The sequence below is a fragment of the Macaca mulatta genome, chromosome 7 (genome assembly GCF_049350105.2).
Source record: "Macaca mulatta isolate MMU2019108-1 chromosome 7, T2T-MMU8v2.0, whole genome shotgun sequence".
NCBI lineage: Eukaryota > Metazoa > Chordata > Mammalia > Primates > Cercopithecidae > Macaca > Macaca mulatta.
The window spans coordinates 125,249,836-125,265,735 of NC_133412.1; the positions used below are offsets into that span (position 1 = coordinate 125,249,836).

The following is a 15,900-nucleotide window of genomic DNA, read 5'->3' on the forward strand; positions in this document are numbered from 1 at the left end:
TTCAAGAGTTGGTGATGCCCCTTCCCTGTGCCAAGTGTTTCACATTCTTCAATACAGTCTGCAAGTTACAGGTGATCATGTTCAACTTTATAGAGGAGAAAATAGGTTTTAAAAGGCTAACTGATCTTCTGAAAGTCAAGTAACAAACAACTGGCTCCGAATTCAGTTAACACCAAAGCCCACGCTCTACACATCTACGTTATATTATGACAGAAAACCATACCACACACTGCAGTCAATAAGCATCTGAATTATCATTACTCTACAGAATATTAAAGACATTTCATTGTTTATTCACTTGAACTGACCAATTCGCTAATCCACAAAGAACGGTGAGTCAACGTAAAAAAATTCAAAGAAATACAAATGCCAAAACCTAAAAAAAATTTTTTTGCACGGAAAAAGTTAAGGAGCAAATAAGAAAGTAGCTTAGAGGTCTTTTAAAGCTTCTGGAAACAGCTCTCTCATTTCCTCCATGAGAAAAGAACATGGACTCCATTCAGTTTCCAAATATCCCAATATTTAGTTATTTTAGTCAATGATATACCCTAAAGAGAACAACTACATAGGAGTTCTGAAAATATGGGAAAACTTGAGTGAACAAGGGTCTGGCTATGTTGAAAATGCCAGTTTGTATACTCCTCTGATATTTATACAAAACACTAGGCTCAAATTGTCCCAAGCAATGGAATTACCTCAAAAGTCAGTCAATGAGGAATGAGAGTCAACGGCTAATAAGATAATAAAAAATTCACTGAATTGTATAAGAACAAAATATCTTTCTTCATTTGGGTGGGTATTCATCACGTTCATGTGGATTTCTATAGTAACAATATTTTTCAGTATAATTTGAAAATGTCTTTCTCTTGTGTGTATGTGTGTGTGTACGTGTGTATGTATACGTATATGTTGTGGTCACTGTTGTGATAAATTTAGGGAAAGAGAAGCATAGAAAGAAAAACTGATTTTGTGTGCAATATGCTATACATATTTGTTAAGTTCATAAGAATTAATGTTGGTGTTTATTGGTAAGCAAATAAGGAAAACTAAAGACAGTAAGAGAAAATTCTGAAGTGCTGAGGATATTGAGTTTATTATCACATTAGAGGTGTTGCAACTATGAAATTTCCTCTTGAAGTTAGAAACAAACTATAAAATCTTCAATAAGTGGAAAAATACAGATTATGGCCAATAAAAGCTAAATTTAAAAAAACCTTCTAATTATATATAAATCACTATCCTGGGTTTTGTCACTATGCATAATGGAAAAGTAACCAATTTGAGTTTCTTTTAAAAACCCAAGGTCATCTGGAAACTTAGTAATAGGAAGAGTTTTATTTATTAATTTATTTCTAGATTTCTTAATTTATTTCTAGAAAGGAAAATTGGGTTACAAAATGGGATGACAATGCCTTCCTTCCTGGGTTGTTAGGAGAAGTAAGTGAGAAAACCACATTAAAATGCCTAGCACTGACCAGGCGTGGTGGTTCACGCCTGTAATCCTAGCACTTTGGGAAGTCAAAGTGGGTGGATCACCTGAGGTTAGGAGTTCAAGACCAGCCTGGCCAACATGGTGAAACCCCATCTCTACTAGAAATACAAAAAAATTAGCCATGTGTGATGTTGTGCGCCTGTAATCCCAGCTACTTGGGAGGCTAAGGCTGCAGAAAAGCTTGAACCCAGGAGGCAGAGGTTGCAGTGAGCCAAGGTCATGCCACTGCACTCCAGCCTGGATGACAGAACAAGACTCCATCTCAAAAAAGTAAATAAATAAAATGCCTATCACTGGCCCTACACATCATAAATACTTATTAACGACTGTCTTGTCTTCCAGAATATAGAAAAGTATGATTTCAAAATATACACGTGTGAATTCATATTTAAATTTGTAGAGGAAGAGTATGACAAACATTATGAACTATATAATTTATGACCTTTGAGCTCACAGTTGTGAGACAAATTCGAGGAAGAAAATAATTGACTAGGAAAATAACTTTACTCTTAATTACTTGTTTATTTAGAGGTAGGGTCTCACTCTGTCACCCAGGCTGGAGCATAGTGGTATGATCATGGCTCACTGTAGCCTCAACCGCCTGGGCTCAAGTGGTCCTCCCACTTCAGCCTCCCAAGTAGCTGGGTCTACAGGTGGACACAACCACACCCAGCTAATTTTGTTAATTTTTAGTAGAGATTAGGTCTCGCTATGCCGCCCAGGCTGGCCTTAAATGCCTGAGCTCAAGCAATCCTCCCACCTTGGCCTCCCAAAGCGCTGGGATTAAAACCACCTTGCCCAGCCTAACTTTACCCTTGAGAGATGCATACTAAGGCATGTAGCAATGAACTGGCATGATGTTTGTGACTTACTTTAAAACACTTAAACAAGCCGGGTGCGGTGGCTCACACCTGTAATCCTGCACTTTGGGAGGCTGAGGCAGGTGGATCACCTGAGGTCAGGAGTTTGAGACCAGCCTGGCCAACATGATGAAATACTGTCTCTACTAAAAATACAAAAATTAACCGGGTGTGGTGGTGGGCGCCTGTAATCCCAGCTACTGGGAGGCTGAGTCAGAAGAATCGCTTGAACCCAGGAGGCGGAGGTTGCAGTGAGCACAAGATCACGCCACTGCACTCCAGCCTGGGTAACAAGAGCGAAACTCTTCTCAAAAAAAAAAAAAAAGAAAAGAAAAGAAAAAAAATTAAACAAACAAAGAAATGAATATGGCAAAATGTTTACAATGTGTAAATCTAGGTGATGGGCATTTGGGTGTTCATTTAGTTATTCTCTCCACTTTTCTGTATATTTTTGAAAATTTAAATAATGAAAAGTAGAATAGAAGATTATATTGAAGGACATTTCTAAAATTTTGATATACAGAAGTTCCTCCTAAGAATAACTCCAAGATCCAAAATCAGAAAGGAAAAGAGACCGGTAACTTTGACAGTCTGAAATGTACGACTTCTAAATCATATACCCTTTCTCAGCAATTCCACTTTTAAGAATTTATTTTAGGGAGAAATGAGAATGTGAGCAATGTTTACTATGCTGTTTACTGCAATGATATTTATAACAAGAAAAATCAGAAATATGTGAAATGTTCATTAATAAGCTGTCTTTATACATATATGACACAATGTTTTATAACCTTAAAATGGTAATACAGACAGACATCTGACTGAAAGACCCCTACGAGAAGATATTCATGTGAGAACACCACTTACATAGCAAAAGAATCATTTTGGTTTTAAAAGTTTTGTATATACCTGAATGCTATAGAAGGACCGTTAATACTCGTTATCACTTGAAGCAGTGATTATGGGTAACTTTTTCTTTTATTTCACATTATTCTGCATTGCTTGTGCTTTACTGTTTGTATTAAGCATGGATTACACTAAAGAAAAATATATGAGTCATTTGGCCCCATATCTTACTCTGCTTTCGCCAAGCAATTCAGAGATTTCTGGGAAGTATCAAAGATAAAAATGAAGGAAGGCATGAAAGGGGTTAGATGGAAATGCTGTCTGTGTGTTTGTGTGTCACACATGATTGTGAGTGTTAGTTCCAAGAGACCTTTACGGCTCTGCTCAGGGAACACAACTGCTTTTTCCCACAGGTCTTTTGGCCCCACTGTCTCTTGTCTCCTGTGTAGATGCCAGCACTTACCCAGGGCTCTGTAATTGTTGATCTATTTGTCTATCAACCCTAATAGGGTACAAGCTGCTGGTGTGCAGGACCAGTGTTTTAGAAATCTTTGTATTCCATGTGCTTGGCCATTGTCACCTCTCTATAATGCCTGAGGAATAATAAATCTATGAGCTCCCAAGTAGAAGAGGAGGGTGGAACCAGAGGAGGAAAAGTAAGGAACTGAATTTGCTCCAGAATCCAGACTAAGTGGCAGCCTAGATGGAGCCCTAAAGATGCCCAATGTGGGTCATAAGGATGGGAAAGGAAACAAGGACTCAGCATAAGAGAAAATAAGTAGTTCAGCACTCCAGACTTGAGCTTGGATTTTGGCTTCATCACTTAACCTTGAGATCATAGGCAATTTACTTAACTTCCCTAAGTTCCTCTGTAAAATTGGGAAAATAGTAGTACTAACCTACAATTCTTGTGAGTTTTAATTAAGATAACATCTGGAAAGTATTTAGCACGATGCTTGGCAAATAGTAAGTTTTCAATAAATGTCAGCTCTGAGTAACCAAATCTGGCTATAGTGGTCTCTTTCTGGTAGCCGAGCAGAGCAGATGGCATGCAAAAGTATAAGGTGTTTCTATACCTACCCAGAACTGATTAAATGAAGCCGAGAAGCAGTTAATGGAGGCCAGGAAGTAACCAATGTATTCTGTCTGGCTTCTGTATTCAAGAAATGAAGAAAAGCAAGGGCACCCCTATCCCCCTCATACGCCCCCCCCCAAAAAACCTGAAGTCAATAAATATCCTACTGGCACTATCTGTACTGGCAAAATGCAGAAGAGCTTATTATGACACTAGCTAAGTAAGCCCTCTGGATCATTCATTCATTCATCCATCTATTTGTTAAATGCCCATTGTGGGCAGACACTGATGAATCTAAGGAATGGGTTCAATTCACTTTAGGTAATGAAGCCAGAGAGACATCCTCAGACTTCCGGAAACCTATAAATCTTAGTTATTTCTTTTGCAAATTACATTACTCAATTTAATGTTTAACAGTATCTGTCCAAAAGACTAAATCACAGTGTTTCCTCCTGTGAAATGATTAATCTGGAAAACCTCAAACAGGGCGGTTTATGACTGGGTATTTTTATGTGGTTCCAAGAGCAATGTTTTTCATATCAAGCCTCAGTGGCTCTACAAATATACACACATACTGTTCTGTTTCCAGTATCTATACCCAATAGTGCAGGAAAAATAAAGGACCTTTTATGTTTTGGTGAACTTGATCCTTCCAGGGTTTAATCTAGTTTCTCGGTTTTGACTTGATGCCTTGCTTAGAAGCCACCAAGATATTATTTAATGGTCTTATGGTCACTTGTGTTCAGGTACCTCCTAAAAGTCCTTCTATTCAAATAGGAAAGGGCTTCAGCTCAATGTTACTTACTGATAGAGATTTTTCACAGACTGTTCAGTGCTAGTCAAGCTGAAATACGGTCCTTCTGACTTCAGATCATCAGCCTCCCCTCGGCAGAAGCCCACCCGAGCTGGAAGCTGAAGCTGGACATTGTAAGACTCTTTGGGGCGGGTTCCAAGGAACTGCAGGCCGTTGGCAGGATAAAGAAAGAGGGCGTAGCTATCAGACCCATCAGATGCCAACACTGCCTGGAAAGTGTTCAGCTGTAAGAAAAAAAAAGAGAGAGAGAGAAACGTCCTGTAAAAAAACAAATAAACGAAGAAAGAAACAGAATGCAAGCAAAGCACCATAAAGTGCAAAGAATTTTCCCCTTTCTCAGGATTCCTCCAAACTGTTTTTAAATGTCATCTTCTTTAAAATTTCCTCAAGTTACTAATATAATTTCATAAGTGATATTATTTATTATTGCAAATACCATTTGTCAATTTAGATTAATACTTGAAATATGCATAGGTAAAAACGTAGGTTAAAAATATATACACTTTTAAGTTTTCAAACTTCTCTCACCCAAACCTCTTTCAGCGCTAAGAGCAATCAGCAAAATTAACTTGTCCATCCTGCAGTCACTGCCCTAGTTTATAACCCTAGGCGCTCGGCATCTCTCATTGGTGTCATTCATTCATTCATTCATTCATTCATTCATTTATCCATTCATCCATTTATGCCCACTATGGGCAGGCACTGTGTTAGGCCTAGTTGGTCAAAAGGCCTCCTTACTGTCTCACAGCCTCACTTTCTCTCCTGTTCCATCTACACTTTCATACGAGTATCAGGGTTATCCTCATTTCATAGATGAGAAAAAGACACAGGGGCTAACAGGTCTTCCTCAGGTCAGGTGGCAAGTATGTGGTGGTGGGCCAGCCAGCTCTACAGCCCGCACCCTAGGACACCCTAACACCTCCTCAACGTGTCATTCAAGGTGAGTTGTAACCTGGCTGCATACGTCCCTCCCAGGCTCAGTTCCACTGCATCTTTGTCAGACTATTTAATAGTCCCCATTTGCACCATGTCCTTGGATGCTTCTACACTTTGCTCATGGTTCCCTGTACCTAGAAACCCTCCTAACCTTCAAATGCTGCCACTCAGAGGTGTTTGTGATTATAGAATAATTTCTGTTCTCTGAACCTCTGTAACGCCTTTATGAGCATCTCCAGTGAGCATTCACCTCATTATGCTTGGTTAGTTGTTTATATGTTTGTAAACACTATTAATTTATTCATTTGTACACTAATTCAAACAGCCAAGTTTACTTAAGCACCAGACATTATGCTGATGCTGAGGATGCGAAGGAGCAAAGGACAGACTTTGCCCAGGAGAGTCTCATGGTGTAGGACAGGGAAACAGTCATGGTTGAAATTGTAGGAGAGTCACTGGAGAAGGTGGTAGAGGCCACAGAAGGGGGTGTGTGTGTCCAGGACCTCAGGATGGGGGTTGGGAGGTGTCACAGAGGCAGCCGGTGAATGTTATAAACACTGCAGGAGCCAACACAGACCAGAGAGAGACCAGGAGCCTGAATCCGCTGCCAATTCAACACCCAGGTCCTTATAGGATCACTCCTTAACATTCCGTCTACCCTCATGTTTTCAACAAGATGAGATTTTTGCCTTTACCTTCATTCAGCGACCACTCCTCCTAAAGATCTGTTAACAGTGCTTGATTCTCTAAAAAGGTGTTATGTTTAGGCCTCTGAAACTCTCTCTCTCACTAAATCACACTACTTTTACAATTTAGTAAGGAACTGGAAAGGTATTTTTAAAACACAACTTACTTCATAAATAATGTGACTCTTAGAAATATTATTTACTGGTAAGTATCATTACCTCTCCATTCTGCTAGACAGACAAACTCGGGCACAGAGAAGAACATCACATTTCACTGAAGGAAACAGCAAGGAAGGAATGGGCTCTTCCCTTTGTTCTAAGCCTACTCCCACAGTTGTGCTAGCTCTTTTCTAATGTTAATTTTTCCTTTCAATGTTTAATTTCAAGGTAGGGTTTTGAGGTTTTGCTAATAGGACAAAGAAACATAGATGTAACACACTCTTCAAGAGCAAATAAAATACAATCAGCCATTCTTTTAGTTCTCTAACCCAGAAAAAACAACATCTTGCTTTGCTTCTTTCATTCATTCAATTCACAAAGTAACAGGGTGCCTAGTATATTTGTTATTGTTCCAGTTGTTCATTGTTCATCAGCAAAGCTTGACTTTTCCAGAAACAAAAAGCAAGAAATGTTTTTAGAGCTTCTCAGTGCTAGGAAGCCACAACTACTGCCAAATATAAACAAAGGCTGTTCTGCCTCATGTCTATCCGTAAGATAGTCTACATCATCAACTAATGTGGACTCAATAACTTCAGAGTTGTACATTAGTCAGAATAAAGAAAAATCTACTAGGGAAAGAAAAGTACTCGAAAAAGGAGAAAAAAAAAAACCCATTGTAAAAAGCTAAGTTTTCAAAGCTCCTGGCACCGATCTCCCATAATAAATGTGAAACAGGAGAGAATCCTGTTCTAAATTTAGAGAAATTCTGTAAGATAAGGAGGTTGTAGAGACTGTGAAGAATTGAAGGGGATGGGGAAGAGGGGACGAGAGAAGTAAACAGAGCTGTGAAGAGGAGAGTCTGGCTTTTTGCTGTGCACTGTGGGCATTTAGCACTTTATTTTATTCATTCATTCAGCCAACCAGCCAACAAATTCATTTCAATTAAAATTTACTCAACATCTTCTATATACTATCCTTGAGATGAGCACTCATTATGGGTGGCAAGTATTTAATTGCTTTGTCTCCACCAAAATAGGCAAATATCAGAGGAAGGAAGTAACTTTCTTTTAAGTAGAATTTATGATCCCAAAGTACATGCCAAAGGAGTTTGGCTGTTTAAAAGCCACCCACACACTAAATGATCACTTGTAAAGTTCTCAGTTGGTTCTACAAAATTCTACATCTAATTGCTAAAGAGCCCACTTCATGAAGTCTTGAAGGGCTCCCCCTCTCAAAAAACTCCTTGACTGGCTTCCAAACAGGAAAGGTCCTCGCATTCCTAGATACAAGCCTCTGCAAGAGCCGCACAGGCTCTGTCTGCAAAGAGAAGCCCTCAGATGGGCTGCCAAACCCGACATACGAGTCACTGGTTCCCAGCTCCCCCAGGATCCCAGAGAGGAGAGAGGGGCCTCCATGGGGAGAGGAGCAGCACAGAGAGGATCAGGGTGAGTGGCTGCAGGCCCTGTTATCAGAAAGAGAGAAAAGCCAGAGCCCTCTGCAGAAACCAGAGCCTGACTCTTCCTCCCAGGTACAGGACATCCCAATCAATGTTGAAGTGACACTCATCAGAGTCAGGCTGATGCATACAACACGCACCCCTCTAAGAATTTCTAAATTTTGCAATTCATTTAATTAACTGCAGCTATCTGGCCAAAAATCAGAATAGTGACATCCTTTTCTTCAAGGGGCTTGCCTATAGAGGCTTATCAAAATGAAAATGAAAATGAAGCATTAGAGTGACTATTATAGGGGTCACAAAGTTCTCTTTGTCATCTTCCTCAGGAACACATGTCCTCTAGAGCTGTAGGATCATTGGGTCTGGCCTCCAGTGTTTGCTGTGAACACTAACCTCCATTCCTTAGCATAGTTCTTCATCTCCCACTGCCTGTAGGACACTGTCACATGCAGGACTGTCTCTCATTTATTTTACTGCACTAAATCCTATAGATCCTGCCAAAAATTCAAAGACAAATGCTGAGTACTATCACATCCCTAATACTATTTCCTTCCTGATACTCTTCAGCAAAATGTCAGCATTTCTAATTTCCATATATGGTTCAGCATTAACCAATTTCCATATATGTCTCTATTCTCTTCATCTTCACAGTGATATCTCAGACTCAGGCTGAACTCTCTTGCATAGGCTGTAGACCTCCCCTCTTCTAAACCTTGTCTCCAGAAGTCAAAAAGCTACAAAAAGTCCTGCTTTTACCTCTCATTTTCTCTGTGAAATCCAACAACCTCCATCAATGACTATCAACCTTTGAACCAAGTCAACATGTCTCAGTCCCCAACCACGTGGAGGCCTCCATTGGGCAATGTCTTAATTTGTGTTCTGTTGCTTACAACAAAATATTTGAAATTGGGTAATCTACAAAGAAAAGGAATTTATTTCTTACAGTTATGGAGGCTGAGAAGTCCAAAGTTGAGAGGTCACATCTGGTGAGGGCCTTCTGGTCAGTGGTGACTGCAGAGTGCCAGGCACTTAGGGCATCACATGGCGACAAAGCTCAGTGTGCTAATATGCTAGCTCAGGTCTCAATTCCTCTTCTTATAAAGCAACCAGTCCCACTCCATGATAATCCAGTAATCCATGAATGAATAAATTAATCCATTCATGAGGGCAAAGCCCTTATGACCCAGTCACCTTTCAAAGGCTCTACCTCTCAATACTGCCACATTGAGGATTAAGTTTCAACACGGTTTTCAGAGGGGACAGATATTCAACCATAGCAGGCAACCTTCCACTCACCTGTCTTCTGTTATGGCCTGTGACTCCTTCATCCACTTCTCTGGGCCCAGCTCTCTCAATCTTCTCCCAGGTCATGTTCTAGCTCAGAACAATCTCTCTTGCTACCTCATTCTCAATATCCATTCTTTTTATCCCTTTCAACCCAACTGAAATTCCAGATAAACAAAACATTCCCCACACCACAGAGATCTATACAACTCAGTTGTCTCTAAACCCATCCCTAAAATGACAAAAACAAAACACTCCTCTTTCCCCCAAAAAAGCACAGCTAAAGTAAACACTAGTCCTCCACGTCTTCCATTGGTAAGTATTTCAAAGGTCTACACCATAACATTTTTGCTCTGTGAACTACCTATGACAGTTTAAGAAATCTCAGATTTACTGAGTTGACAAACACTATTTGTTCACATTTTTTTTCAGATACAATTACACCTTGATATTCCTGCAATATCAGGTGCAACATCTGGTCACACCTGACAGGAATATCCACGGAGAAAACGGGCACCAACTGCGATTGTTTTTAATGGCAAAGATGCCATTGCTTTGAATCTTCCAGTTTCCAGTAACTTTGCAATATAAGGTTAGTAAGCCAAAATTTAAGAAGGCCAAGTAGAACTCAGTCCTTCAAGCAAATTACATCATTGTTTGCCAAAATCTATCTCCAAAGAACTATTAAAACAAGAACTCAAGTTCCAGAGCTCTTTAAAATACCAGACAAACCTTCAACACGCGTAACTGAAAGAACATCCCCTATCCAAACAGAATCCTCCTTTCTTCATGAAACATTCTGAAGCCAACTAGCACATGGCAATGTCTGCAAGTGGATTTTAATTAGAAAAGTAAAAGAGAGTTGGAATTTACAAATCTTTTCTACCCTAAACCTCCCCCACCCCCAAAAAAGGACCAGACAAAAGTTTTAATTCCAAAAACCTTGCATTTAAAGAGTCCTTATGCAACAAAGAGAGTAAGCAGATGGTTACCAGAGGCTGGGAAGGGTAGTAGGCGTCAGCGGAAGGTGGGGACAGTTAACGGGCACCAAAAAAAAAAAAAAAAAAAATAGAGAATGAATGAGACCTACCATTTGATAGCACAACAGGATGACTATAACCTGTGATAACAGGTTATTATAGTCAATAATAACTTAATTGTACATTTTAAATAACTAAGAGTGTAATTAGATTGTGTGTAATACAAAGGATAAATGTTTGGGGGGATGGATACCCCATTCTCCAAAATGTGATTATTACATATTGCATGCCTGTACCAAAACATTCCATGTACCCCATAAATATATACACCTACTATGTACCCTCAAAAATTAAAAAAAAAAAAGGAGTCCTCATACAAAAGATATATATCACAGCATCCTTACAAGATAGAGATCAGTGACATGGGCACGTAACCTCACCTCTTACAGTGGGCATGTACCATCCTTCTGTAGTGAAGAAACATTTCCGTAAGTTAAAATTGAGATGAATCATATGGTTTCAGCCCTTGGAGTATGGCATTTTAGATTCAGGTCTAATTTCATAGAAGCAAGCCCTTACTTTCTTCAGGAATGAGGCAGTTCACCATTTACCAAGCCGCCCTGGCCCCACTCATATCCATTTGGAGGACTTCAAATGTTGATGACAAGACTAAAGACCGGGAGCCTGGGATTTTTTACTTTCCGCAGCTAGAGACTGTAAAGCACATTGAGGGCAGACTCCTATAAACTAAGGAACATGTGAACTGGTACCTGGAAGGCAATTAGGCAGAAGTTATCAAGAACTTTACCAAAAGTGCATCCTCTCTGACTTACCAATTGCACTTCCTGGAATGTCAACTAAGAACATGTGCAAAGATTTAGCTTTTTAAAAAGTAATTCATGCTATTATTTATAACAATGAAAAATCAGAAAAAGCCTTAATGGCCCCTGGGAACACTGGTTGAGTAAACTGTGGTAAATCTTCTGTATTATACAGGATAATAGCAGGATACAGTAGTATGCATCATCATAAATGATGTTGTACAAATACATTTATTGACATTGAAACATATTCACAATACACTATTCTGTGAAAAAAGCAAGTTATAAAACAATACGTGTAGTGTAAACTCATCATTGTTAATGGACAGCAATAAAGATATACAGAAGAAAAAACTCTGAAAATGTACACAGAAAAATGTTTATCAGTGGTAGGAAAATGAGTGGTTGTTTTCTTTTTAAAAATTCTCTGTATTTTCTGATTTTTTTCCCTTCAATGAACATATAATTAGACATACTTGTTGTATACTTAGAGATGGTTCTAAAAATAAGCAACCAAACAGTAAATTGCCTTATGTTCAAAGGGGCTCCCACATCTGCACTCCCGCTCTCACATCCGCTAAGCAATTTTTTTCGCAATGGAGTGACCACCTGCCAGGGTCTCAGAAGATGCTTAGAGACAGCATCTTTCCTCACTTCCAAGCCACTCCAGCCCTGCTACCTCCAACGTCAGGTTCAGTGCAAGAGTAGGCTCAGAAACAACTCCGAGCCAGTCCCTGGGTTGCAGCCCCAGAATTCAAGCCCATCCTTCAATTTCCTCAGCAGTCAAATATTCCTGGTCACTTACCTCTCCCGAGGGCAACGCTCCGCGCTTGACCTCCTCGTAAGCGCCCACCTGCTCCCAGGTGGCCAGGAAGGCGTGGGTGGGGGTAAAGTGCGCAGAGCGCGGGAAGCCAGCGCGCACATAGCGGGCGGCCAGGCCCAGCACTGCCGGGGAGGTGTCCTCTCGGTACAGGACTCGGCCCCTGCCGTGGCTCGTGTCGATGTCGGCCAGGAAAGGGGCGATGGCCGGGAAGTCGGTGGGGAAATCATAGTCCACATACTGCGTTTCCCTGGGGAAGTCCTGAGTGGAGATGATGCCATTGGTGCCCACCTGGGAGAGGACAGGGACAAAAAGGTGACGGTCGCTCAAGCCCAAGGACGCTACCCTGTCGCGCAGGGAGGGAAGGGAACTGACTTAGGCAAAAAGCCTCCCCTTCCCCACCGGCTGGGGGGAGTCTGGATTCAGAGAAACAAGCGCAACTTTTGCAACTGTCCCAGCTCCCCTTACCCCAACCGCGGTGCAGTAGGTCCAGGCGCCCTACAACTCGTTTACCTATCTGCTCACTCCTCTCAAAACCCCGGAGCCCCATGTCCCCGGAGAGGAAGCCTCCAGGTCTGAGGAGGGAACACCCCAGCTCCGCAGACGGGCACAGCCTTCTCGCGGTCCTAACTGCAAAGCCCGCTGGCCGCCCTTAGCAACGCCACCTTTTCTGCCTGGGGCGCGTACGTGGCTGCGAACAATTCTTGCTCTCCCCTGCAGGTCATTCTTGTTCCCCTTCAGCAGCGGGGCAGGCAGCGGCATCGCTCTGGCCGGGTCCCACCGCAAGGGTGCTGGGGGGCTCCGGGCGTGGGGGATGTTTCCTCCCCTCTGGAGGCAGGGTTTCCGTGAGAGCGACCCCTGGGAAGAAGCTGCGGGAAAAGTGCCAGGAGGGGGCTGAACTTACGTAGAGATTGCTGAATCGGGCTTCGTAGAAGTGCAGGGGGTTCGCCAGCTTCACCACGGCTGAGCTTTCGTCGTCGCCTTCCTGCAGAAGCTGGTCTCCCCACGACTCCCCGTATGGGAAGAGCTCGTCTGGGTGCAGCGCCGCGGCCCGCGACAGCAGCAACGGCAGCAGCAGCAGCACTGGTAACGGCGACAGCACCGGCCGCCCGGCCACCCGGTCTCCCTCCATGCTCGCTCGGCCGTGCGCTTCCCCGCTACACAGCGCGTCCCGCCCCGGCCTCCAGCCCACTCTCCGCGCCGCGCCAGCCTCGAACCTGGATCTACGCGGGCGACTGGGCGGGGCGGGACTCCAGGCCCACCCAGCACGCTAATTGGCTGAGGCCCTCGGCTGGGGACCAATCACCGGCTCTGAGAAAGTTCGGCAGTGGCCACCACATCTGGTTCTCGTTAAGTTTTCTAAGGCAGCGGCAGCCGCAGCAGCGCGGCTGGCGGGGTAAAAGCTCCTGGCCAGGATTGCCCGGAGCTGCTCCTTCCACTCCTCCCCTAGGGAGCTCCCGGGTCATCCTCTCATCCGGGCTGCCCCGCGGCCCCGACGAGCCCCATCCCCGGGACCAAATGGCCCGCAAGGTCTGGGGCAGCGGCGTTGCAGGAGATGAGCTCAGCGCAAAGGGGACCCCGCGGGGGCGAGCGCGGCTGCTGGCCTGCGAGGTCTGGCCCCAACAGGCTGGCAGGGCGCGGGCGGGTGGCGGGGTTGCGGTATGAACTTTGCGCCCCGCCCTGGGGTCCCGGGTGCCCCTGGCCCTGGAGGCCCGGTCATCGGTCCGAGAAGCAAAGGGACATTGTCGTGGTCCCCTCGGCCGCTTCGCTCCACCCAGATATGCCCTGAGGAGAAGCGAGTCTTTGTACGAAGTCAGAGGGCTGACTCCTAAGTTCTGTCCCCTTGCCGAAGGCCGGCCGCTGGAAATACCTGCCCCCGGGAAAACCGCAGCAGGAAAGACCATGAAACGCGACTGTGTGTGATCCGCTCCGTTTGGGGAGTAGGATGAGGCATCCCGTTTGGGCACCAGGCAGAAACGGGCGAGGCGCGGGGATGGGAAGACCCTGATCTCTTGCCCATTGCTGCGGCCGTCGGAGCTGCCCTCCCCCGCCGTGGCCACGGAGGCGGTAACCTGAGCTGCTCCGCAGGACTGGAAACCGCACAACCTCGTAACCAGCTGCGCAGGAGAAGGGGAACCCCATCCACCATAAACATCCCCTCTGCGAAGCCTCAGGAGCCGGAGGAGATTTTATTACCATTTTTATTATCAAGAGCTTGAAATTTCCCAGATAGTCTGTTTTCTCTCCCAGGCCCCCCATGGGGTCCTTAAAAGCAAAAATATTTAAAAAGAAAGAAAGAAAGAAACCAAAAAGCAAATCCTTGGAAATGCCTTAAAGGACTTTCCAAAGACACACTACTCTTCGTAGGTGTTTATTCCTATGGGCCCACTGGACCAAACGCTAAAAACTGTGAAGACATCAGACTGTGAGACTCATAGAGCAGACACAAAATGGAAAACTGGCCCAAAGCAGTTTGCTTCCTCAGAGTGGAGAATTGTATATTTGATGTTCCAAAAATATATTTATGCTTGCACATATATTTTCTCATTCTTTCTGGGGTCAGAAATTAAAAAACAATTTTTATTTTACTGAGGATGAAATGAAGGTTCAAAGATATTACATGACTTGACTTGCCCAACATCATCTGAAGTTACTCCCTGATATAAAACTACTGACCCTCTGTAGTTTTACTTTATCTCTCAATTCAGCATAATAATAATAACTAACATTTATTTAGTGGTACTAAGCTATAAGCTTTGGAACAAGCAGACTCTGAGATGGTCTCCAATGATCCCCATTTCCTAGTGTTCATTCCCCTGTATAAATCCTGCCCTGGGAGTGTGGACTGGCCTTGTGACTTCTAACAAATATTGTGTGGCAACAGTGATGAGAAGAAAGCTAAATAAGATTGTGGCTTCTGCCTTGTTAGCTGACTCTCTCTCTCTCTCTCATTGATTTTGATGAAGCAAGCTGTTATGTCAGGGAGGTCCACATAGCAAGGAACTGAGGAGGGCAGCCTCTGGCCAACAGTCAGCAAGGAACTGAATTCTGCCAACAACCATGTCAGTGAGCTTGGAAATGGATCCTTCCCCAGTTGGGTCTTGAGATGATACCTCAGCGCTGGCTGACATTTGATTGTAGCCTTACCAGAGACCCTGAAGCAGAAGACCCAGCTAAGCCAGGTGCAGATTCCAGGCCCACCAAAACTGAGAATTATAGTTTTGGTTAGATTATAATTATAGTTTTGGTGGGATTCCAAACCCACCAAAACTGAGAATTAAAGCTTCAGCTTCAGAAGCTGAAGAAGCTGTGTGTTGCTTTAAGCTATTATGTTTTGGGATAATTTGTTATGCAGCAATAGACAACTGATAACAGGTAGTCATTGTGTTAAGGAAACTAAAGCTTAGATGGGATTTTAAAAAATCGGTTATTATCACATGGCTGGTAAGTACCAGAGCTGAGATATGAACCCAGTTCTGTCTGATCTCTAAACCTGCACTCCTAACCACTAAATTATATTGTAGCAAGACCCTTTGGAAAGTAGCTCTAGTCTATGTCTCTAAATTTATCTCCCATCACAGCCAATCTGAAGTCTCACCTGAAGCTGAGACTTTAATTCTCAAATACAGCATCCTTACAGGTAAGTCCTTTTACCTACAGTGAGATTTCTT

The 15,900-nt window shown here is 43.1% G+C and overlaps 1 protein-coding gene across 4 annotated transcripts in view; it reads right to left on the reverse strand.

The window, feature by feature from the left end:
- NID2 (nidogen 2) overlaps positions 1-14,107 on the reverse strand; it is a 63,748-nt gene extending 49,641 nt beyond the window's left edge. For all 4 annotated transcript variants that reach the window (XM_015143693.3, XM_015143692.3, XM_015143691.3 and 1 more), the window contains exons 1-3: positions 13,134-14,107; positions 12,215-12,520; positions 5,079-5,311 (exon numbers count right to left, since the gene is read on the reverse strand). In XM_015143693.3, the coding sequence (XP_014999179.3) occupies positions 5,079-5,311; positions 12,215-12,520; positions 13,134-13,361 (767 nt within the window). In that variant the 5' untranslated portion in view covers positions 13,362-14,107. The remainder of the gene's footprint in view (positions 1-5,078; positions 5,312-12,214; positions 12,521-13,133) is intronic.
- Positions 14,108-15,900: the final 1,793 nt, after the last annotated feature.